This window comes from Otolemur garnettii, unplaced genomic scaffold (genome assembly GCF_000181295.1).
Source record: "Otolemur garnettii isolate 467f Iridium unplaced genomic scaffold, OtoGar3 scaffold00158, whole genome shotgun sequence".
NCBI lineage: Eukaryota > Metazoa > Chordata > Mammalia > Primates > Galagidae > Otolemur > Otolemur garnettii.
The window spans coordinates 3,316,059-3,339,795 of record NW_003852553.1 but is presented as its reverse complement, the minus strand read 5'-3'; the positions used below and the strand labels follow the sequence as shown (position 1 = coordinate 3,339,795).

Sequence of the window (23,737 nt, the reverse complement as noted above, 5' to 3'; positions counted from 1 at the left end):
AATATCAGCAGACATGTTATCTGTTCTTCTGCAGACAGTATCGTTAGATAAGGAAATTGCACTCAATTTCGTAACAAATTCGTCTCCGATCATAACTCAAAAAATGTCTTTGGCCGCTGGCAACAGTAATCCTCAGCAATGAATGGTGTGAGGTTTCATAGCTCTGGCGATTCTCAGTGCCACCAAATGTGAAGGTTCAACGGCTGCTACATTTTGTTTGTGGTATTTGAAGTCTGGCTTTTTTGAGTCCATCAGCTTTGCTTCTAAAATAGTTGGTATCCTTGCCAGCAAAGCTTGGATGCTTGCTATCAAAATGGCGTTTTAGTTTGTTCGGCTTCACAGATTCGGCTGATAGAACTTCACAACAAATAACACATTGCGGTTTCTCGATTCCCGCTGTAATTATTGAGGGAAAACCATACTGTAAAAAATCCTCACTATATTTTCTTTTCTTAACATTCTTCTCTACACGATCCATTGTCATGGGATGGTTTGCTAATGAAAATAATATATAACAATAGCTTTAATAATAAGAAAGATGATACCTGGCATAGTTCAGTCAGTACAGTTCATTAAAGTTTCCTATGATTTACCATTCTCTGTGTTTTTTTTTTACATACCTGCTACTATCACAAGGGGGCAGTATTCATAGCAACCATAGCTGAGTATAAAAAGACCGATCAGCATCCAAATTAAGTTCCCATGGTACAGATATTTTTTTTTTTTGCAGTACTTGATGATTTTACAATACATGATTTTACATTTACCGGTAATTATAATTCATGAAGTGTCATTTTACCTCCAATACTGCTGCTTTCAACACGGCAGCTGCTTTCTACACATGTGACTGGTCCACATAACTACATTATGGCTCCAACCCTGTCACATACACCTGTATTTGTATGGAGTGTGATGAGGTTGGCGGGATGATGTCATCATGCTGGGTGCTGAAATGTAGGCATATCTTCATGTGGGTGAACCCTCCTGGAGACTATAGAGGAGCAATGTCTTGGTCGAAAAACACATATTTTTGATGGTCTTAGGTAACCCCTGTGAAAGAGTTGTTTGACTCCCAAAGGGGTCGTGACCCACAGGTTGAAAACCATTGCTCTGGCTTGGCACCTGTGGCTCAAGTGGCTAGGGCGCCAGCCACATACACCTAAGGTGGTGGGTTCGAATCCAGCCCAGGCCCGCCAAATGACAATGACGGCTGCAACCAAAAAAAAATAGCCAGGCGTTGTGGCAGGCGCCTGTGGTCCCAGCAACTTGGGAGGTGGAGGCAGGAGACTTGCTTGAGCCCAGGTGTTAGAGGTTGCTGTGAGCTGTGATGCCACAGCACTCTACCCAGGGGGACAGCTTGAGGCTCTGTCTCAAAAAAAAAAAAATCCGCTGCTCTAGAATCAGCCCTCTCCCATTTTGTATATTACAGGATGATTATATACCAATACCATGCACCTCTAGTAACATGCTTTTGTATAGTAAGGTCCCATGGTATGCCGCAGACCACATAGGACATCTGTAATTCCTTTCTTAGAACATGGCATGTTTTAAATATAGAGACATTTATCTATTTGTACTGTTATTCTTAAGATGTTTGAGTGATTAGCTTACTATGGGCTTACACCAAATTCTTAAAAGACCATTAGGTTAGATTGTTAGGTATAACATGCATGCTTATTACAGTTTTCCATTTTGAATTGTACCTTTTATAAACTTTTTGGGGGGAGAAAATCAGTATCATGCTTTTTATAATCCTGTTTCCTCTTTTGAATTTTGCTTGATTCCCATTTTCTATAAAGGAATTAGAAGTGAATAGATGCCACTTAGAAGACAGGTTGTTTTGTTCTGGGGTTCCCATGCGCGCGTACTTGTGTGTGTTCTGTGTTTTTTTTTTTTAATGCAATAAATCAAGTATCGTGTTGAATCATAGAACAGCTATTTTCCTATTATTTCCCCCACACACAACACTCAGTGCCTGCCATTTTCCAGGCTCTGGCTTAAGTGCACAATATATTGTTTTTATTTTATTCTGAACATTAATAGGCTGTATTGGAAAAAATTCTTAATATTTTTTCTCTTCAGTCAACAGGTTCTTGGGAGAAAAACAGGGACAGCATCTGTTCATAAAGTTACAATTAAAATTGATGAGAATGATGTCTCTAAGCCTTTACAGATTTTTCATGATCCTCCTTTGCCAGCTTCTGATTCCAAATTAGTAGAAAGAGCCATGAAGGTAAAACATCTCAATATATTTTAATGTTGGTTTGATTAAATAAATATAATTTACCATATATACTTAAAATTTTAGCACAAATTCTTTAAAATACCTAATTATTCCTAAAACACTTTATAAAACTTGTTTTAAGTGAATATATGTGTTTGTTGGGTTTTTAAAAATATCCGACATGATAATGTGTAATTTTTAATATATTTAAAATTTTATAATTTAGATCACCATTTATTTCTAAGTTCTGGCATTTTAGCATTAATGATGACTGATGTAATCAAGTTCTGACAATGAAGTTCAGGAACTCAATCCTAGAAAAAGTGCTACCTCATTGCTGAATATTACTACCACCACCTTCAAAGTACTTCCCTTGGCCTTCTGGTGACCCTCGTTTTATAACCTTGGTCTATCAGTGTCTCACAGCTGTTGTGTTTGTGTGGCCGTGTCTCCTTGAGTGGCACTTGTTACTGTATGCTGTACAATGATGGCAGCTCTGATAGTCTTTCCAGAAAAAGTTCCAAAACTGCTGTGCAGGGTGGGTTAGGCACTGGCATCAGTGCATGGCTTTCCAATGGGAATACTTCAAAGATAACCTAGTGATATTCAGCAATGAGATATATAGCTCCTTTTCTAGGATAGGTTCATGAACTTAATTATCTAACCTTGTGTAGCATCTTCCATCTACACTCATCAAAATATTAGCTATAGTTTTTAAGCTGTCAATACCATATAAGTTAATTGTTAACTCAATACCATATAGGTTAATTTTTAACTTTACCTGAGTTTGCTTTCTTTTACTGGTTAACACTTAATCAGTGTGATTCTAAAAGGAAATATCTTGAAGCACAATAATTTACTCTCAGGATTTAAAAAAATGTTTACATTGTACATATGATTCTGTTTTTATTTATACAGATTGACCACTTATCAATAGAAAAACTCCTGATTGATAGTGTCCATGCAAGAGCTCATCAGAAGCTCCAGGAACTGAAGGCCATTCTTAGAGGCTTCAATGCCAATGAAAACTGTAGGTTCTTTTGTTTAGTATGTAGTTTTATTTTATGCAGAGTCTTTCTCAATATGATCTTTTTCCTTATATACTGCTTTTATTGTGGAATTGTGTATTTCTGCATTTTAACTTGTGATCCACCATACTTGTCCTATTTTTTTTTCCTTATTTGCTTCTTATTCAGCTTGAGAAACAAACATTCAACATTTTTGAAATGTTTGCACGTTGTGTCTCCTTAAATTTTTTCTGTGCAACGAAGCTATTTTAACGCTTTATATGAATCTTTTCATTTTTCTTCAAGTGATAAAGCAGAATTGCAGATATTTATAATGTATTTATAAAATATGCCTCTTTGAGTAAAGCAGAATTTAACTCTTTAAAAGAAATATTTTTGAGTTGGCGCCCGTAGCTCAGTGGGCAGGGCTCCGGCCACATACACCCAGGCTGGCAGGTTTAAACTCAGCCCAGGCCTGCTAAACACCAATGACAACTACAACAAAAAAATAGCTGGGTGCTGTGGCAGGTACCTATAGGCCTACCTACTTGGGAGGCTGAAGCAAGAGAATCACTTAAGGCCAAGAGTTTAATGTTGCTGAAAGCTGTGATGCCACGACACTCTACCAAGAGCAACATAGTGAGACTCTGTCTCAAAAAAAATACATATTTTTGAATTCTTAATACATAGTATAGGGTTCAAAAAAATGCAGATACCCACATAAATACTCAAAATTTAGCTACCAGTAAGTATAGTCAGAGCTTTGAGGAGCAGTCAGTCTTAGAAAATAAGCCCCTTCATTCTAGAAATATTGTTTCACAACATCATAATGAGTATATTACCTATCCCTGACCCCAGTTGTTTGGGCCATGATTATCTTGTACCCAACATAGTCTTTAACTAAGTAAGATGATGTGAGTAAAGTACCTTATAAGTAGGGAGTCCAAATAGTGCTAGTGACAAAGGTACCGCCTTTCATCATCACAGAGCCTAACTCATTCCATTATTATACTTACAAAAGCAGCTTCCTAGGTATGTAGTAAGCTTGTATTAAAACCACTTGGACAAAGTAGATAAAAATACTGACTGAATTAAAAACAGAAAAATAAATTTGTATTTAGAATATATACTCATTCAAGGAAAGTGAGTGGCTGGGCGTAGTGGCTCACACCTGTAATCCTAGCATTCTGGGAGGTCGAGGTGGGTGGATCGCCTGAGCTTATAAGTTTGAGACCAGCCTCAGCCAGAGCAGAGCAAGACCTCGTCTCTAAAAATAGCTGGGCATTGTGGCAGGCGCCTGTAGTCTCAGCTACTTGGGAGGCTGAGGCAAGAGAATCACTTGAGCACAAGAGTTGGTAGTTGCTGTGAGCTATGACACTACAGCACTCTACTGAGGGTGACAAAGTGAGACTCTGCCTCAAAAAAAAATTAATTAAATAAATAAAATAAAAATCACTAGGCCAGAGATGAAATTTATCCTATTTACCAATTTTCTCCCCACTATATCAAAAAGTGACTTATTGATAACTACCAAATGAAAGTAAAACTGGAACTCAGCTCACTGGGGTTAGATTTTTCACTAGCTATTTTAATCCATTTTAAGGAATCTTGAATTTTTTTTTTTCTTTTTTTTGCTCTAGTATTTGAGACAGGTATGTTTCAGGTTAAGTTGAAAATTACATTCTTCCTTTTGAGCTACTAATTGACATAATAATAGTATTCCAAATTTTGCAAGATCATGTTTTTCCTCTAACATTCAGGATCCTTCAATATTGGTTTATACTTACTGAGAAATAATTTTTCTAGAATATATTCAGATGGAAAAGTAATTTTTAATTCTTAACCATTTAGCTTCCATAGAGACTGCACTTCCGGCCCTTGTTGTTCCCATCTTGGAGCCCTGTGGTAATTCAGAGTGTCTGCACATTTTTGTAGATTTACATTCTGGAATGTTCCAATTGATGCTTTATGGACTTGGTAAGTTACTAAATGATCACTTGATGTAAGAAAAATATTTTTAACAAAAGCCAAATATTTTAAAATACATACTTTTTTAAATAAAAATATTTTGTTATTAGGTATTGGAGGGACTGGTATACATAGTGTTAAAAATAGGTATGGAAATAACAACTCTGGCTGATATCAGTTCATTTGGGCCCTGTTTTAACTCTACTTTGATTTTGTTATATCACAAGTTAAACGTCCTAACATAAAATGCACTCATGTTGTTTCTCTTAGGTATAAGCAATAATGTTGGTGGTTCTTGTATTTTTGGTTATCTATCCAGTAGTTCAGTGTCTATTTTACCACTAATATGTGGATGACATGGAAATGACAACAAGGGATTCTAATGTCATTTGTGGTTTAAGAATATATTTATGACAGTAGAAACATCTAAGACAACTTGGGGTACAGAATCCTAGAGGAGAGGTTTTTTTTTCTGGCTTAAGCACAATAGAAATCAAAGTCTGATTTCTAACATGTTCTGTTACTAAGTTGGTGTTTTGAAAGGATGAAATACTAGGAACTTAGTTCTTTTATACTGCTACTGGAGCACTGTTCTTGAATATTAGCACATTTGCCATTTGAAATTAATATTAATCTAGATAGATTGAAAATAAAGGGTTTCCTGGTTATAGTGTATGGCTGTTTTTTTCTATGGGCTACTCATAGAAAACTAGACTTTGAATGACATCACATTCATGAAATTTTTTTTTTTTAATTTTTAGAGACAGAGTCTTACTGTGTCACCCTCAGTAGAGTGCTGTAGCGTCACAGTTCACAGCGACTTCAAACTCTTGGGCTTAAGCGATTCTCTTGCCTCAGCCTCCCAAGTAGTTGGGACTAAAGATGCCTGCCATAACGCCCAGCTATTTTTTGTTGCAGTTGTCATTGTTTAGCTGGCCCGGACTGGGTTTGAACCTGCCAGCCTTGGTGTATGTGGCTGATACCGTAATCTCTGTGCTATGGGCACCGAGCCTTTTTTTGTGTGTTTGTTTTTGTTTTATTATTGAGACAGAGTTTCACTATGTCGCCTTTGGTAGAGTGCTTGGTGTCACAGCTCACAGCAACCTCATACTCTTGGGCTTAAGCGATTCTCTTCATCCTCCCATGTAGCTGGAACTACAGGCAGCTGCCACAACACTTGGCTTTTTTTATTGTTGTAGTAGTTGTCGTTGTTTAGCAGGCCTGGGCTGGGTTTCAACCCATCAGCCCCCTATGTATGTGGCTGGTGCCCTAACCACTGAGCTACAGGTGCCAAGCCTTAACTGTTTTTCAGATTATTAAAATAGTACTTACTCAAAAAAAAGATCTAAATACATAAAATGAGAAAAGCATCAGAAAATAGTCTTTTATGTATGTATACTTATCTTAGCAGTTCAGGCTGCCATAACCAAATAAAGTAGACAAGTGGCTTAAATAACAGAAGTTTATTTTCTCATAGTTCTGGGGATTAGAAATTCAAGATCAAAGTACCAGCATGGTTGGTTTCTGGTGAGGGCTCGCCTTCTGGCTTGTAGATCATCACCTAATTCCCTCTTCTCATGGCTGGGAGAGCAAGCTCTCCGGTGTCTCTTCTTATAATGCGACTAATGCTACTAATCCTAAAGGCCCCACCCTCATGACCTCACGTAAACCTAAAACCTCCCAAAGGCCCCTTCACCAAATTACCATCATATTGGAGATTAGGACTTCAACATACAGATTTTGTGGGGGAGACATGATTCACTCCATAACAATGCAATTCTTTTTATTTTCTTCTATACTTTACTTCATTAGTTGAAATTATTTTGTATCTCACTTTTTTTTTTTTTTTTTTGCAGTTTTTGGCCGGGGCTGGGTTTGAACCTGCTACCTCTGGCATACGGAGCTGGTGCCCTATTTTGAGGCACAGGCGCTGCCCTGTTTCTCACTTTTTTGCTTAATATTCTATTTACTAGTATTTTCTAGCATCATTAAAAATTCTGAAAGAGACATAATTAGCAAGCCAATCTCCAGCCAGCAGCTGTTGCACATACCACAGACCATTTGTGTTTAATAAATAAACATTTAAATGGAATTTTTTAGTTCTTATAATTTTTAAGGTTCAAGTCTAGTGATACTATGAGTTTTACATACTTAAAATTTAAAAATACTAATTAAGTAGACTAAAAGTTTGTAGAAATAAATATAGGCAAGGAATTCATGCATTTGTTACTTGTTCCTTCTGCCAGTTTACGTTTGTTATTAATTAGTTGTCTTATCTATAATTCTCTCTAAATGTTACAGAGGGAAATAAAATTAGTTTGGTTTATATCTAATGATGCATTTAATTAAGCTTTTCTCTGACTCAAAAATAACATTTTCTGCCTAAAACAATAATTTTCATTTTTAAGTTTTAGGCTATCTAGATAAAGTTATGTTTCTCATGTAAGCAGTTTCTTAATTAAGTGCTTTATTCTGTAGACCAAGCCACTCTGGATGACATGGAGAAGTCTGTGAATGATGATATGAAACGGATCATTCCCTGGATTCAGCAACTTAAGTAAGCTTATTTATTTAGCTCAAGACTAAAACTGGAAACTTATTTTGACAGGATATGTTTCCTTTCTATCATTACTCTTGATCAGTCACTGCCCTTTAGGGTTATGACATGAAACTTGAGTACCTTTTGGTACGTTAGAATCTAAATTCTCTTGGAATAGGTCCAGGATGGCAGTGCCTCATATCAAATTGCCCTCTCAAGCAAATATAGGTGTGAAGGGCATGACACAACTTTTATTAACCTTGCCACAGTTTCTTCTGTACAAGCTCTTTTCAAATTGCTTACGCAATGAATTTTATTGTACCAAGCATAATAGAGTCTTATTTCTTTTTCCAGTTAACATTTTCAGAATAGTTATTTCTGCTTCTCTTCTCATTCATTTTGTCTCAAAATCCTTTGACTGCTTCACACTGTTAAGTAAAATTGAAAACAGAGCTAGAGATAATTCTGTGGGGTTTCATTACTACCTTTGTACACAAAAGTACCCTATGGCAACTTTAAGAAAATTTTTTAAAGTTAATAAAATAAAATTCCAAAGACTAAAAATAAATTTCAGAGATTAAAACCAAAACTGACAAGTGGTGAAGGGGGTGGGGGAAAGCTAGAAGACAAAAAAATTTTTAAAACACTATTTATTGGCATCTGTTGTTTTTGTAATCCTTTTCCTCGTTCTCCTTTTGCCAGTTTTGGTTTTATACATATTTAAAGAAGTCAGTTTAATCAAGTAAAGTTTTCATGAACAGGAATGATTTTTAATACCTATAGATAGATAATATATGAACCTTTTTTTGAAGCAGCTGTTTATCTGAGTAAAAATCATAGTCGTTAATCTGGATAACAATTTCTGAAATTTTTAGTGTTTTAGCATCATTTTTGTTAAACAAGGATGGTTTGAATACCTGACATGCTTAATCATTTGCATCTTGCCTAATTTGAGGTTATCTGGCAGTTCTAGCTGTCAGAAATAGAAACTAAAACCAGAAAGCTTTGTCTCCAAAGCCTTTGACTTATCAAAATGTTTGTTTGTACTTAAACTCACACAATGTATTTATATGAAAAGTCCTGTAATTTTCACTTACAAATATCACTTCTAAAATGTTATATGGTAAATGACCAAGTTTATCACTAATCTGTCATGATTAATTTTTTAAATTTTTTCTTAACAACTTTTTTATAATTTGCATGCTGTAAAATCCACCCATTTTAAGTGTACAGTTCAGTGATTTGTAGTAATTCTTTTTGTAGCTGTCACCACAATCCAGATTTAGATATTCCCACCCTAAAGAGATGTCCATTTATGGTTAAGAGCCATTCTCAGCCCCAGACAACTACAAATCTACTTTCTGTAGGTTTGCCTTTTCTGGACATTTCTTCTAAGTGGAATAATAAAATATGTGGTCTTTTTTGACTTGTTTCACTTAATGTTTTCAGGGTTCATCCATATTATAGCAAGTATCAGACTTCATTTCTTTTAATGCCTGAATAATATTCCACCATGTGGATATACCACATTTTGTTTATCTATTCATCAGTTGATGAACATTTAGATTTGCTACTGTCTTTTTTTTTTTGAGACAGAGCCTCAAGCTGTCCCCTTGGGTAGAGTGCTGTGGCATCACAGCTCACAGCAACCTCCAACTCCTGGGCTCAAGCGAGTCTCCTGCCTCTGCATCCCAAGTAGCTGGGACCACAGGTGTCTGCCACAATGCCTGGCTATTTTTTTTGGTTGCAGCCATCACTGTTGCTTGGTGGACCGAGGCTAGATTCGAACCTGCCACCTTAGGTGTATATGGTTGGCGCCTTAGGCACTTGAGCCACAGACGCTGAGCCTTGCTACTGTCTTTTGATACAGATATCCTAATGAGTGTGAAGAGGTATTTCATTGTGATTTTAATTTGTACTTTAACTTACACTTCTCTGATGTCTAATGATATTGAGCATCTGTTCATGTGATTGCTTTTTAAAATAACATTCAATTAAAATTAATTCTAGAAAAAAATGAGAGAACATGTACAAAATATAAACTCTAATGCTAAGACATAAAAATTATACTTTAATATAATCAAAATAAACATAATATTGAAAGTATACATGTATAGGCACTTCATATGAAAAATCATTTATTTTAGATGGAACTATTTTGTTCCATAGCATCATATAAAATAAAAAGTGAAGAGTGAAATTTTTATTTTTTGGAGCCAGGGTCTTGGTATGTCCCCTAGGCTAGAACGTAGTGGCACCATCCTGGTTCACTGCAGCCTTGAAGTCCTAGGTGTTTAAGCAAGCCTCCTGCCTCATTCTCTCAAGTGGCTGCGACTATAGGCACATGCTACTGTGCCTGGCTAATTATTTTTTTCTTTTTGTAGAGCAGGGATCCTCAAACTTTTTAAACAGGGGGGCCAGTTCACTGTCCCTCAGACCGTTGGAGGGCCAGACTGCAGGCCCCAGAACGAGTTGGCTGCTAAGCAGGACAGGCACCGGGGCAAAAACATCGGTTGGGCTGGATAAATGTCCTAGGTGGGCTGCATGTGGCCTGTGGGCCATAGTTTGAGGACGCCTGTTGTAGAGATAGGGTCTTACTATATTGCTCAGGCTGGTCTCAAACTCCTAGCCTTAAGTAGGTTTAACCGGCTTTTTAGTGATTTTTATAAATTAGTAACACATAGTTAATCAGAAAAGTGTATAATTTTATGCGGATTATTTCTTTTAAATTTAGGTTTTGGCTTGGACAGCAACGTTGCAAACAATCTATAAAACATCTGCCCACAATAAGCAGTGAAACATTGCAGCTTTCTAATTACTCAACACATCCTATTGGAAACCTTTCTAAGAATAAGCTGTTTATTAAACTTACCCGCCTTCCTCAATATTACATTGTAAGTATGCAAAGGGGTGGTTTGAGGTGATTGAATTCAGTAATTCTATTAATATCTTGAATCATTTATTGTTTAGTTGGTAAATGAATTTTATTAAATATTTGACTTTTATATAGTGATTCTCAACCCAGGGGGTAGGAATGGGGGAGAGGGGAAAGTTGTATCTCATCTGGAGAAAATGAGGTTTACTCCCATCCCTTACTCTAGGGCAGTGGTTCTCAACCTTCCTAATACCGTGATGTATTTTCATTGTTACAAGGGGGTCGCGACCCACAGGTTGAGAACCACTGCTCTAGGGTCTCTCCTATGGAAAGACCTAGTTTCTGATTGGAATAAGGCATCTCCTCTGTAAGGAGAAAAATTTTGAGGGCAACTGCTGTGGAGGTTTGGAGACATTTGGGTGTCAGCTAAACTTATTTGGTTTTAATTGAACATTAACTTGCCTAATGTAGCTTTTTAAATGTGGACTGGCAGAAGTAGATTTATTTTTTCATTCTTAATTTATTAAAGGCATATTCCATTTTATTGATTGCATGTGCTTTCATTGTACAGTAAGGTCCTTTCTTATTCCCTTTTCACTCTTTCTAGGTGTTTTCTAGTTAGTGTCTTTGATCTCTTTGAATTGATAAAATTTGCAAAAATTTAAGATATATGAATATATTTTCTTGCTTGTAGAAACTTCTATGTAAACTAAGTAGATACTTTTGGCTAAGAATCTAAGATGTTTAAAATTTTTAAATTCAGGATTCTCAGTTAAAGATAATGGAGTGAATTTTAAAATACCAGCTGTGGAACTAGTTTTGGCACACCGCAAAAGTCGGTCTTTTCAGTTCTCAGTGAGCTTGCTTGGTCTACATATGAAATGATAATTCAGAATACATGGATCATAACCAAAAGTGTGAGCGTACAAAGATCTCTTATACTCAGCCAACAATGAAATAAATTGTTATAATTTATTATTTTCTGGCCTTATTTAGTATCAAACAACCAAGCTTTAGTGTCAATGAGTAGTGACTTATTAAAAAGCACTAATTCGTTTCATGTGGTTTAGACCAAAACTGAATGGTAGATTGCTCTCTCTCTTCCACATTTATCATTTAGACATGATATGTGTATATTCATAGAAGTGGAAAGAACTACTACTATGGACCTTAAGAGAAACAGAGGAAGGCTTGCTGCAGTTCTTTTCCCTTTCCACTTTTTCTGCCATTTTACTTTTTTTGGTTAGCTTTATAGAAAGATAATTTATATAACATTTTGCATTCCCAACAGCAATGTGTGGGAATTCTAGTTGCTTCCCATTCTTGCCAGCAATTGGTATTACAATTTTTTTAAATTTTAGCTGTTCTGATAGGTATGTAGTGGTATCTTATTATATCTTAATTTATACTGTCCTAATGACTGAGGATGTTGAGCACTTTTCATGTATATACCTGCCATTCATATATCATTTTTAGTGAAGTGTCCATTTTACTTTTTATATTTTTATTTCTTGAGGTGCATCATCAGTGTGATGCTTTCTTGGGGGAAGAGGGGAAACTAGGGAAAAGGGAGGCAGGAAGAGAGACAAGAAAGAGGTGTTGGTCAGGAGCTTTTCTTTCTTTTTTTTTTTTTTTATTGAATGGTAACTATGTACATTAATGCACTTCTGGGGTACAGTGTGGGGTTTTCACATGCAATCCGATCAGGAGCTTTTCTAATGGAATTTATTTCCATCACTGAAGTATTTAGGGGACTTTTCTTAAATTTATTAAGGTTTCTGGAGGCAGACTTCTGGGATCAAAGCATGAGTTTATCACTTATTAGCTGTATGACTGCTGGAATGTAACCCACTTTTTTGCTGCTAAGTTTCCTGAGCAGAAAAACAAAGATAATGATACCTACTTTAAAGACTATTGGGAGGATTAAATGTGTTAACATGTGTAAAGTTCTTAGGACAATACCCAGCACATAGTAAGCTTTGCATCAGTGTTAACTGTCATTGAGGTTGTAGTCCTTACAATGACCATATTTTGCATTTGAAAAATGAAGATATATTTTTACATATTTCCAGGTATGAAAGATAGTTGTCATTTTTTCTCTGTCTCACTAATGAAATTTTTGAGAGATTTGAATTGTTAAGGGAGAGAGGGCCGTTTAAAATAGAACCATTCTAGAAAATCTGGCAGACCCATTATTAGACTTAGGCAGAAGTGACCATCCAAAAACACCTAAAGCTAATAGTGTCATTTACTTCATTTGCTTTCACTTCATCATCATTCTTTGGTCTCATCTATTTTTTCGAAAACAAATTATATATTTACTGGGATTGCTTTCTTTGACATCATGATTTTGTCCTTATTTTAAAAAAAACTTATATGAGGTTATAATTATGACTCTTGATATAAGGAAGAAAATGTCTGACACTTTTATTTCTCTGAGTCTGATTTGGGCCATTTTAGGTTGTGGAGATGTTGGAGGTTCCTAATAAACCCACACAGCTGTCATACAAGTACTACTTCCTATCTGTGAACGCAACAGATCGAGAAGACAGCCCTATCATGGCACTGCTGCTGCAGCAGTTCAAGGAAGACGTCCAAGACTTGATTTTTCATGCAAAATCTGGGAAACAGACCAGAACCGGTACCAAGCACAAGGTATGATCCCATATGAAAATGAGCACAGAATTTGTGTGTATTAACTTTGTGTATATTCACTTATTTTTAACATAGGAAGAAATTAGATAATAGTTTTTAAGAGCCTAGGCAACAGTAAGACTTAAGTAAAAATTGTCCAAATTTTCTTGAAAATACTTCTCTTTTAATAATTATGCATCATCTTCTACAAGAGAACTTGTTAAACATACAGTATTTACTACTCAATTATGTGTTTTGGTCAATATTTGCTCAATAAACATTTGTGGAATGTAACATTTGTTTTAGTAAACTCTGAGCTTAATCTCAGTAGTTTAACTGCCTTAATGAGTTGTTTCACATGTACTTTTTAACCTACTTATATTCTTAAATTCTAGTTGTCTGATGATCCATGTCCAGTAGAATCCAAGAAAACCAAACGATCGGGAGAAATGTGTGCCTTCAATAAAGTTCTAGCTCACTTTGTTGCCATGTGTGACACAAATATGCCATTTGTAGGACTTCGATTGGAGGTAAATTTTTGGAACAATTCTGGATACCCTAAATGAAAGAGTAATTTTTTAAATATGTTGATAAAATTACATGGATTCCACTGGGAGAACCAGAATGGTTGTGATCCTATTTGTTTTGCAATGGGTAGGGTTGCAATAATAGCATCTCATGGTATGCATGTAAAACATGACTTAAACTATTTCATCTCTCTGATTGCAGATTTTGGGCCTTTTGCTCTTGTGGAAATAGAAAGTAAAGTCTTCCCAGTTTAAAAAAATGGACAGCTTTTAAGAATTAACATCTTTCTTTTATACTTTTTAGTAGGAGCATTGTTTAAGTCCATCAGTGACGGTTAGTTGATAAAGATGTGGCTTATTTTTGAATTGGTGAAACTATACATATTGCTTATCACTAATATAATTGGGCACCTTTCTGAGACGCAGATCAGAAAGAATATTAAACTAAACTTTTGCTTTTGTCACATGGTGTATGCAGAATTAGTGTCTTTTAAGAATATACAGTTGTGTTTTAACACAATAACTAAGAAAATGACATGAAGGCTATGTTAACCAGTTGGATGAAAGTATTTCAAATTGTATATAGAAACAGTATACTGTACCCCATGATAGTATTAATGTATACTGCTATGATTTAAAAAAAAAAATAAAAGTAAGAATGGGGCTGGGGAAAAAAAAAAAGAATATACAGTTGTAATATCCATTGTGATCCCCAAACATGAAAGAGAGGTAATAGAACATGTATTTTTTTATATTTGCAAAAAGGGGGTTGGCGCCAAGGATTGACAGTCCTTTAAAAAGTGATACGGTAGGCCAGGTGCAGTGGCTGATGCCTGTAATCCTAGCATTCTGGGTGGCCCGGGAGGGTGAGTTGCCTGAGCTTACGGGTTCGAGACCAGCCCAAGCAAGAGCGAGACCCTGTCTCTAGAAAATAGCCAGGCATTATAGTGGGCACCTGTAGTCCAGCTACTCCAGAGGCTGAGGCAAGAAAATCGCTTGAGCCCAAGAGTGTGAGATTTCTGTGAGCTATGACACGATGGCACTCTACCAAGGGCAACATAGTAAGACTCTGTCTCAAAAAAAAAAAAAAGTGATATAGTATAACTCTAATTATTTCCCTCTAGTTTAACATTTTGCTTTTTGTAAGAATCCCCTCCTCTGTAAGTTAATATAAATGTAGAATAGACCTGGAAATGTGGAAATGGACTTTTTCTGTTGGGCTAATGATGATGTGGCCTTGGGAAAACTTGTTGAAAATAGCCTTCATGCTTTAGAACAGGGGTTGGCAAACTTTTTCTATAAAGGGCCAGATAGTATATGCTTTAGATTTTGTGGGTCATCTGGTTTCTGTTATAATTACTCAAATCTGCTATTGTAGTGTCAACCAGTTGATATTTAAACAAATGAGCATAGTTATGTTATAGTAAGTTTTATTTACAAAAACGAACAATGGGCTAGATTTGGCCTATGAGCCATTATTTGCTGACCCTTGCTTTAGAGAGTTTTGGGATCTGGGATCTGCAAGCAGAGGGTAAGGTATGAAATTAAGAAGAGCACATAGAGAAACACAGCTTCAAAAACAGGTACCTAAAGTAACTATTCATGTCCTTAATGTCCCAGCTCCTAGAACTGTGAGCTTGATGAATACCCTTTTGTCTGGGTACTGGCCATAACTCCCAAACTATACAGAATGTGTCCATGTTTCCCATGCACTTGACAGTATTCTTAGACTGCTTCATTGTATCATTTGGATTGATTATATGAATGTCATTTAGTTACTACCTTTGCAATAGGAAAAGTGGACAGATAACATCTTGCCAGGGCAGTGCAGTGCATTTGTCTTCTCTAAAAATGTGTCTTTGTAGGCCCATATAGGCTAAGGACTGTAGACGTGTTTTCTCTCTATCCCTTTTCTCTATATTCCTTTATCTGTTATGCACATAGGATACATTAAGAACATTCGATAGTATGTTATTGAACTCAGATCAACCTCTTCAAACCTTATGTACTTTTTCTTCTCTCAGTAAAAATTCTAGCTATGTTAAAAGACAAAAGAAAGCATATTTTCTCCTTAAAGTAATTTATGTCAAGATGTGAATATCTAAATCTGTTCTTACCAGGGATGTTTATATCTCTGATTGATAGCATAGTGGCAACATTTTTGAGTAGTCGCACACTTCCTTTTGAATCTGAATCTTTGGTGCCTATTTGGTCAACAACTATTTTTCTAAACCTCTGCCTTTCCTAGGCCCAAAGAACAGGGCTCACTCAAATACTTAGAGTTTCATTAAATCTTTTCCAGAACAAGATGGGTATAAACATCATAGAAGATCTGGGAATATCTGCCAGAGGCAAACATTTCTGGTAGATGAGATGACTTTCTGGCATACCTTAATAACTTATGGATACATGGAAAGGGTTTTAGACATATCCTTATTTTTTAGTTGCCTGATTGACTCTAGTTTACTTTTGAGTCACTGCAAAAACTAGATCAGTCTTAGGAGTTTTGAATATTTGCCACCTGTGGAAGTATTTTTTTAAAGTAGATACTCTGAGATAGCTTTAAGTTTCACTGGACTTAATCTAATCATGGATGACACTCATGCCTTTTATGTTGTAACTTTGAGAAAGAAAGGCCCTAGAACAAGTGCCATGAGAACAGAGTGTAGTGCTTGGAAAAGGTAATTTCCTTTGTAAAATTGGTGGTCTGATATAATTGTTTTTCTCTTTAGTTGTCCAATCTGGAGATTCCCCATCAAGGAGTACAAGTGGAAGGTGATGGCTTCAGCCATGCAATTCGCTTATTAAAGTAAGTCCCTCTTGTGTGTCCCACTTGGTGCCAGACATTGTAGTCAAACTGCCAAACCCCTTTCTCTCTTTCCATGAGACATCATAAAACAAAGTTCAGAATCTGTGGGTGTCATGAATTTCTGCATAGAACTAATAAAGTCTGGGGAAAGATTACCTTTAATCTCTTTGTTCTGCATTTCCTTCATTCAGAAGGTATCAGTTAAGCGTCACTGTTTGTCAGACTTAAGTTCTGATAGAGCCTTTTAGTGTGCGGTGGTTTCATAAAGCAAAGGCATGTGGGCTAGTTCAGCAGTCAGGAAGGGTATCTTTGAGTAAGTACCAGCTGTACTTGGACTGAAGGAGAGGTGAGAAATAGCCAGGGGGAGTGGGAGAACCTAATGAGGGATTAATTGCTAATGTGAAGACTTGGAGAGAAAAGAGAGGTCTGTGTCCTGGAGATAAAAGGACTTCTGCATGGCAGGAGGTAGGAGACATAAGGCTGGAAGTGTAAGCAGAAAATGTCAGATCCTTTAGGCCAGGGTATCCAACCTATGGCCCAAGGGGCTGCATCCTGATTTTGTGAGGACTTTTTTTGCTTATCTGTGGTGTTGGATAGGAAAGGATACAGGGCCCTTTTTGTTGTAGTCAGCTTTCCTTAATATTTGTGTATTTAATGTGGGTGGCCCAAGACAATTCTTATTCTTCCATTATGTGGCAGAGGGTTAAAATGTTGGACATCCCTGCTTTAGGCCTCTGTAAGTGTCCTTAAGCAATTTAGATTTTATCCTAATGGCATTGAGAAGTCATCACATGATTTTAAGCAGAAATTGACATCACGGAATTGGTGTTTTTGCAGCTCAAGTTGATAGCAATATGGAGAATAAATTAAAGGGAAACAAGATGGAGTAGCAAAATTCTGAAATGGTTCACTCCAAAAGTGTTGGTAGCTTGATTAGAGTAGGTTCCATAAGGACTTAGGTGATAAAAGATTCATGAGTTGTGATCATGTTGGTATTGGAGATGAAAAAGAGGGGGAAGGTGGCAAAGATGATTCTTAGTTTTATCTTAGGCAAATGATGGGTGGTGGTGGTGTTTTCTGAAATAAGGAACACTGAATATGAGTTTGAAAGGACTTTTTAAAGTTTGAGGTCCCTAGATGCCTTCTGTTTCAGGCAGGGATGTATCTCAAGCTCAAGTAATAGGTCTGGACAGGAGAAGTAGACATTCATCACCATGGTGATAGTACTTGAGCTGGGATAGTAAATTAGATCACCAGGAAAGAATATAAAAAGGAGATGGGCAAAGGGATTGGTTCTAAATGGACAGAGGACAAGGAGCCAAAGGATTCTTAGAAGTAAAGCTAATGTTGTACATGTGCTTTATAAAGTGATCCAGTATGGACTTGGAAAGCTGGGGTACCTTTGGATCCAGAAAACAAGGGTTTGAGGGAAAGGGGGACATTTTATTGTTTTTTAGGTGTCATTTAACAATATAAATTACATAAGCAATTTTTAGTTATTGAATTCCTCTGTCTGCCATAACATAGCAACTCTGCCATTTAAGCAGTAGGGCTTTATCTTTTGTTACATGAAGACGAAAAGGGCTGGCAGTTGGTGTGCACATAAGCCATGTGATATTAGTGCTGACTTTCAATACAGAAGTATTGAAGAATTAGAATATCTCCTATAGGTCGGGCACAGTGGCTCACACCTGTAATCTTAGCACTTGGGAGTCCAAGGCAGGTGAATTGCCTGAGCTCACAGGTTCAAGACCAGCCTGAGTCAGAGTGAGACCTTGTCTCTAAAAATAGTCAGGCGTTGTGGCAGGTACCTGTAGTCCTAGCTACTTGGGAGGCTGAGGCAAGAGAATCATTTGAGCCCAAGAGTTTGAGGTTGCTGTGAGCTCTGACACCATGGCACTCTACTGAGGGCAACAAAGTGAGACTCTGTCTCAAAAAAAAGAAAAATAGAATAGCTCTTCTTTCTGGTGGGGAAGAGGGAGAGAGAGAGAGAGGATCTTGTGATGAAAATCTGTAAAAAAAAAAAATGCAATAGTTTTAATTGCATTTAGTTTTGAATTGCTTTACCTAAAATACAGATTTTCTTTTTCTACTCCTCTTGGTACCTACAGATAAATCACTGAGGTTAACATTTGTGCTCCATCCTCTTAGCTATATTTTTCATGGTTTGCAAGACTTTTTAAGTATCTTGTTCTCAGCATTTTTATAAGAGAAATTCCAGAGTTTCTGTTCTTCTGAACTCAAGAAAACTCATAAAGATTATTACCTGGCAGCTCGGCACCTGTGGCTCAAGTGGCTAAGGCGCCAGCCACATACACCTAAAGGTGGCGGGTTCGAATCCAGCCCAGGCCCGCCAAACAACAATGACGGCTACAACCAAAAAAATAGCCGGGTGTTGTGGCGGGCGCCTGTGGTCCCAGCTACTTGGGAGGCTGAGGCAGGAGACTTGCTTGAGCCCAGGAGTTGGAGGTTGCTGTGAGCGTGATGCCGTGGCACTCTACCCAGAGGGACAGCTTGAGGCTCTGTCTCCAGAAAAAGAAAAAATAAATTTAAAAAAAAGATTATTACCTGGCAAAAAAGTACTTCATGTTTTTTAGCCACACTTTATAATAATTATTAAAGGAAGTCTTTAGAATATTTCCTTGATGAGGAGGAGCAAGATGGCGGCCAAGTAACAGCTTCCTTGCAACTGGGCATGGTGAGTCTGGGGAGAGAAGACTCCAGGCATCTCTGGCTGGTGGGATCTTCCCAGAAACATCCCTTTGGGGACATAGGGAGTCAGTGTGAGACTTCTGGACCCCGTGAGGAGGACAAAAGCAGTGGAGAACTGGCAAGTGGTTGCGTATGTTCATTCTGTCTAATCCTGCCGGCAGCTATAAGTTCAGCAGCAGTGAGATTGCAAACTAGAAAGGCCTTCCCTGTGAGCTGTTTTGGTTTTTTTGGGACTCAGTTGAACTACCTTGGGAGAACGTGGGCAAGTGTGTGCGGAGGACTTTGGGTGTTTTCTAGGGCCCCAGACTGAGCCACTGAGCCAGATGGAACTAATAGTGTTTGGCTGTGGGCCGCTCAGAGCCATTGTGGGAGAACTGCCCCAGCAAGCTCTGCCCTCAGGGTCGCAGAGCAAGGATAGGGCAGGAGCAAGTAATCTAGTGACTGAGCAGCCTAAAGGTGGGGACTGAGATGCCTTACAGCCTTAGCCCTCAGGGGCATAGAGTAAGACTGTTTTTGGCACACTGGGTAAGTGGATAGCCACTTCAGGAGTGATCCCAGCAACAAGTGCTTTCCCGGGAAAGTTTCTGCTTAGCCAAGGTTAGCAGTTTAAAGTGCCTTTTAAGTGGACTGAGGTGAGATTTAGGCTCTCCACCCTGAGTGGTTTGAGAAATCAGCAGAGGCCTCCCGTCTCCATCTCATACACCCATATCAGCATTGTGATTAACATCTCATACCCTAGAAGAAGATCACCTGTTGCCCAGAAAATATCCTGCAATATATATACTGCTTTGTTTTTGTTTTTGTTTTGTTTTTGTTTTTTTCTTAATTTCAACATTTTCCCTATAGATTTTTCTTTTCTTTTTTTCTTTCTTTTCTTCATTTTCCTAGTTTAAGTATAATTTTCCATTGTTGCCTTCTTTAACAATTACAACTTCATTTTTGCTAGTGTTTCTACCCCTGTTATTTAGTTTTTCCCCCAGTTTTATCCTGTAAAGTTTTCTGTTTGCTTGTTTTGGTTTGATTTATAGCATTTTTGTCTTTCTTCTCTACTTGGTGGCGGTGGGGCACTGCGTCCAAACAGGCTAGCAAAGAGCTACTGACCTCAAGGGAACCACCCAATGCAGCATCCCAGAGGTTGGGGGTTTTTAAGGTTGGGTCAAAGTACCCTACTGTACACCTGTATTGTTCCTGTCTCCCTCTTTCTGTGCTTCTCTTCTTTTTGTCAATATTCCCTTTTACCCATCCCCTCTCCTTTCTCTCTCTTTCTTCTTCTTTTTTTTTTTTTTTTGCTGCTGCTGTGTCACTTGCAGTTAAAAGGGCCACCCACGGAGAGGGCAAGCAGCCTCAGTTATATGCAAACCTGTGCTCTGGCACTGCAGCCTGACCCCTGGTGCCACAAGGAAGCACTGTGGGGGCTCAAAGGCAACGCATTGCCAATGACTCATACCCACACCAGCATTGGGTTCAAACCGTTTTATTGAAGGGAACTGGGGGCAGGGAACAAAGAAGTGAGTGGGATGATAAGATCCAACGTCTTTGGCCAGGCCAGGCCATGACCTCATTAGCTTTGCAACCATGCCTCTCTCTTTTTTTTTCTTTCTTTTCTCCCTTATTGCTCTTCAGTCTTCTCATCCTTCTGTTCCTGTACCAAAAGGACTCATCTAGTCCAGAGGCATGGCATCCTTCTGTTCCTGTACCAAAAGGACTCACCTAGTCCAGAGGCACGGCAACTTATAGAGCAAGAGGAAGTGGCTTGGCACCTGTGGCTCAAGTGGCTAAGGCGCCAGCCACATACACCTAAGGTGGCGGGTTTGAATCCAGCCCCCAGACCCATGAAACAACAATGACGGCTGCAACCAAAAAATAGCCGGGCATTGTGGCAGGCACCTGTGGTCCCAGCTACTTGGGAGGCTGAGGCGGTAGACTCGCTTGAGCCCAGGAGTTGGAGGTTGCTGTGAGCTGAAATGCCATGGCACTCTACCCAGGGGGATAGTTTGAGGCTCTGTCTCAAAAAAAAAAAAAAAAAAGAGCAAGAGGAAGTGAAAGGAAAATTAGGGCAAGGAAACAGATAAAAGAAATGACTTATGAGGAAGAATCAGCAGAAAACTCCTGGCAACATGAAAAACCAGTCCAGAACAACCCCCCCAAGGGGCTATCTCTGTAGCTACTGCAGAGGATTCTACCTATAAAGAAATGTTAGAAATGACAGAAAGGGAATTTAGAATACAGATGATGAAAACAATGAAGGAAATGATGGAAACAATGAAGGAAACTGCTGATAAAGTGGAAAATAACCAAAAGGAAATCCAAAAACAGAATCAAATAAGAGATGAACAATATGAAGAATATAGAAAGGAACTGAAGAAGTAATTAGGGAACTTAAAGATGCAATAGAAAGTATCAACAACAGATTAGACCATGCAGAAGAAAGAATCTTGGAGGTAGAGGACAAAGCTTTTGAGATAACTCAGATAGTTAAAGAAGCAGAAAAGAAGACAGAGAAAGCAGAACGTTCACTGACAGAATTATGGGACTTTATGAAGCGTTCAAAAATATGAGTTATAGGCATCCCATAAGGGGAAGAAGAATGCTCCAGGGGAGTGGAAGCCATACTAGAGAATATTATAAGTGAAAATTTCCCAAATATCATCAAAGATCCCAACACACTCCTTTCAGAGGGATACTGCACCCCAGGTTGCCTCAACTCTAACCGAGCTTCTCCAAGACACATTGTGATGAACCTGTCTAAAGTCAAGACAAAAGAAAAGATTCTTCAAGCTGCCAGTTGACCTACAGGGGCAAATCCATTAGGGTGACTGCAGACTTCTCTAATGAAACTTTTCAAGCAAGAAAACAATGGTCATCTACCATTAATCTACGTAAACAGAACAATTTCCAGCCCAGAATTCTATATCCTGCTAAGCTAAGCTTTAAACTTGACAGAGCAATCAAATCATTTACTGATATATAAACACTGAGGAAATTCACCTCAACAAGACCAGCTCTACAGGAAATACTTCAACTTGTTCTATACATTGACCATCGCAATGGATCAACAGCAAAGTAAGCTCTCAGAAATTAAAGGACAGAACCTAACCTTCACACTGATGCAAAAGATAAAACTAAGCAATGGACTCTTACAAAATAAGATGAATAGAACACTACCACACTTATCAATTATCTCAATAAATGTTAATGGCTTGAATTCCCCACTGAAAAGGCATGTGTTGGCTGACTGGATTAAAAAACACAAGCCAACAACTAAGAAAATGACATGAAGGCTATGTTAATCAGTTGGATGAAAGTATTTCAAATTGTATATAGAAATAACACATTGTACCCCATGTTAGTATTAATGTACACAGCTATGATTTAATAAAAAAAAAAAAACCCACAAGCCATCCATTTGCTGTCTGCAGGAAACACACCTAGCTTCAAAAGACGAATTAAAACTCCGAGTTAAGGGTTGGAAGACAATTTTTCAGGCAAACGGAATTCAGAAGAAAAGAAGAGTTGCAATCTTATTTTCAGATGCATGTGGATTTAAAGCAACTAAAGTTAAAAAAACAAAAATTGTCACTTTATATTGGTCAAGGGAAAAATACAACAAGAAGACGTTTCAATTCTAAATATCTGTGCACCCAACTTAAATGCTCCCAGGTTCTTGAAACAGACCTTACTCTGTCTAAGCAATATGATATCCTATAATGCCATAATAACAGGGGACTTTAATAACACTCCTCTTTCAGAGCTGGACAGATCCTCTAAACAGAAATTAAACAAAGATATAAGGGACTTAAATGAGACCCTAGAACAACTGTGCTTGATAGACGCATATAGAACCCTCCATCCCAAAGATAAAGAATATACATTCTCATTGCCCCATGGAACGTTCCCCAAAATTGATCATATCCTAGGACAGAAAACAAACCTCAAAAGAATTGAAATTTTACCTTGTATTTTCTCAGACCATAAGGCACTAAAGGTGGAACTCAACTCCAACAAAAACTTCAACCCCACACAAAGGCATGGAAATTAAACAACCTTCTGTTGAGTGACAGTTGGGTGCAGGAAGAAATAAAAGAGGAAATCATTAACTTCCTTGAGCAGGACAACAATGAAGACACAAGCTACCCCCAAACCAGTGGGATACTGGTACTGCAAAAGCAGTTTTGAGAGGAAAATTTATCGCTTTAGATGCCTACATTAGAAGGCATGAAAGGAAATTTTATTGCTTTAGATGCCTACATTGAAAACAGAAAGAGAGCGCATCAACAAACTCACAAACCATCTTATGGAATTAGAAAAAGAAAAACAATCTAAGCCTAAACCCAGCAGAAGAAAAGAAATATCCAAAATTAAATCTGAGATCAATGAAATTGAAAACAAAAGAATCATTCAGAAAATTAATGAAACAAGGAGTTGGTTTTTTGAAAAAATAA

The 23,737-nt window shown here is 37.6% G+C and overlaps 1 protein-coding gene and 1 non-coding gene across 3 annotated transcripts in view; one reads left to right on the top strand and one right to left on the bottom strand.

Moving 5' to 3' along the window:
- The window catches only part of MED14 (mediator complex subunit 14), a 96,895-nt gene that overhangs the window by 25,125 nt on the left and 48,033 nt on the right, over positions 1-23,737 (top strand). The window contains exons 9-16 of one of the 2 annotated variants that reach the window (XM_023519130.1): positions 2,083-2,233; positions 3,143-3,254; positions 5,083-5,208; positions 7,678-7,756; positions 10,473-10,632; positions 13,074-13,268; positions 13,643-13,777; positions 16,507-16,583. In XM_023519130.1, coding sequence (XP_023374898.1) covers positions 2,083-2,233; positions 3,143-3,254; positions 5,083-5,208; positions 7,678-7,756; positions 10,473-10,632; positions 13,074-13,268; positions 13,643-13,777; positions 16,507-16,583 — 1,035 coding nt within the window. The remainder of the gene's footprint in view (positions 1-2,082; positions 2,234-3,142; positions 3,255-5,082; positions 5,209-7,677; positions 7,757-10,472; positions 10,633-13,073; positions 13,269-13,642; positions 13,778-16,506; positions 16,584-23,737) is intronic. The other variant, XM_023519131.1, reaches the window with a different exon arrangement.
- On the bottom strand, positions 20,591-20,724 carry LOC111728450. Its single transcript, XR_002775739.1, has one exon. It is a non-coding gene; the product is annotated as a small nucleolar RNA SNORA76 (small nucleolar RNA).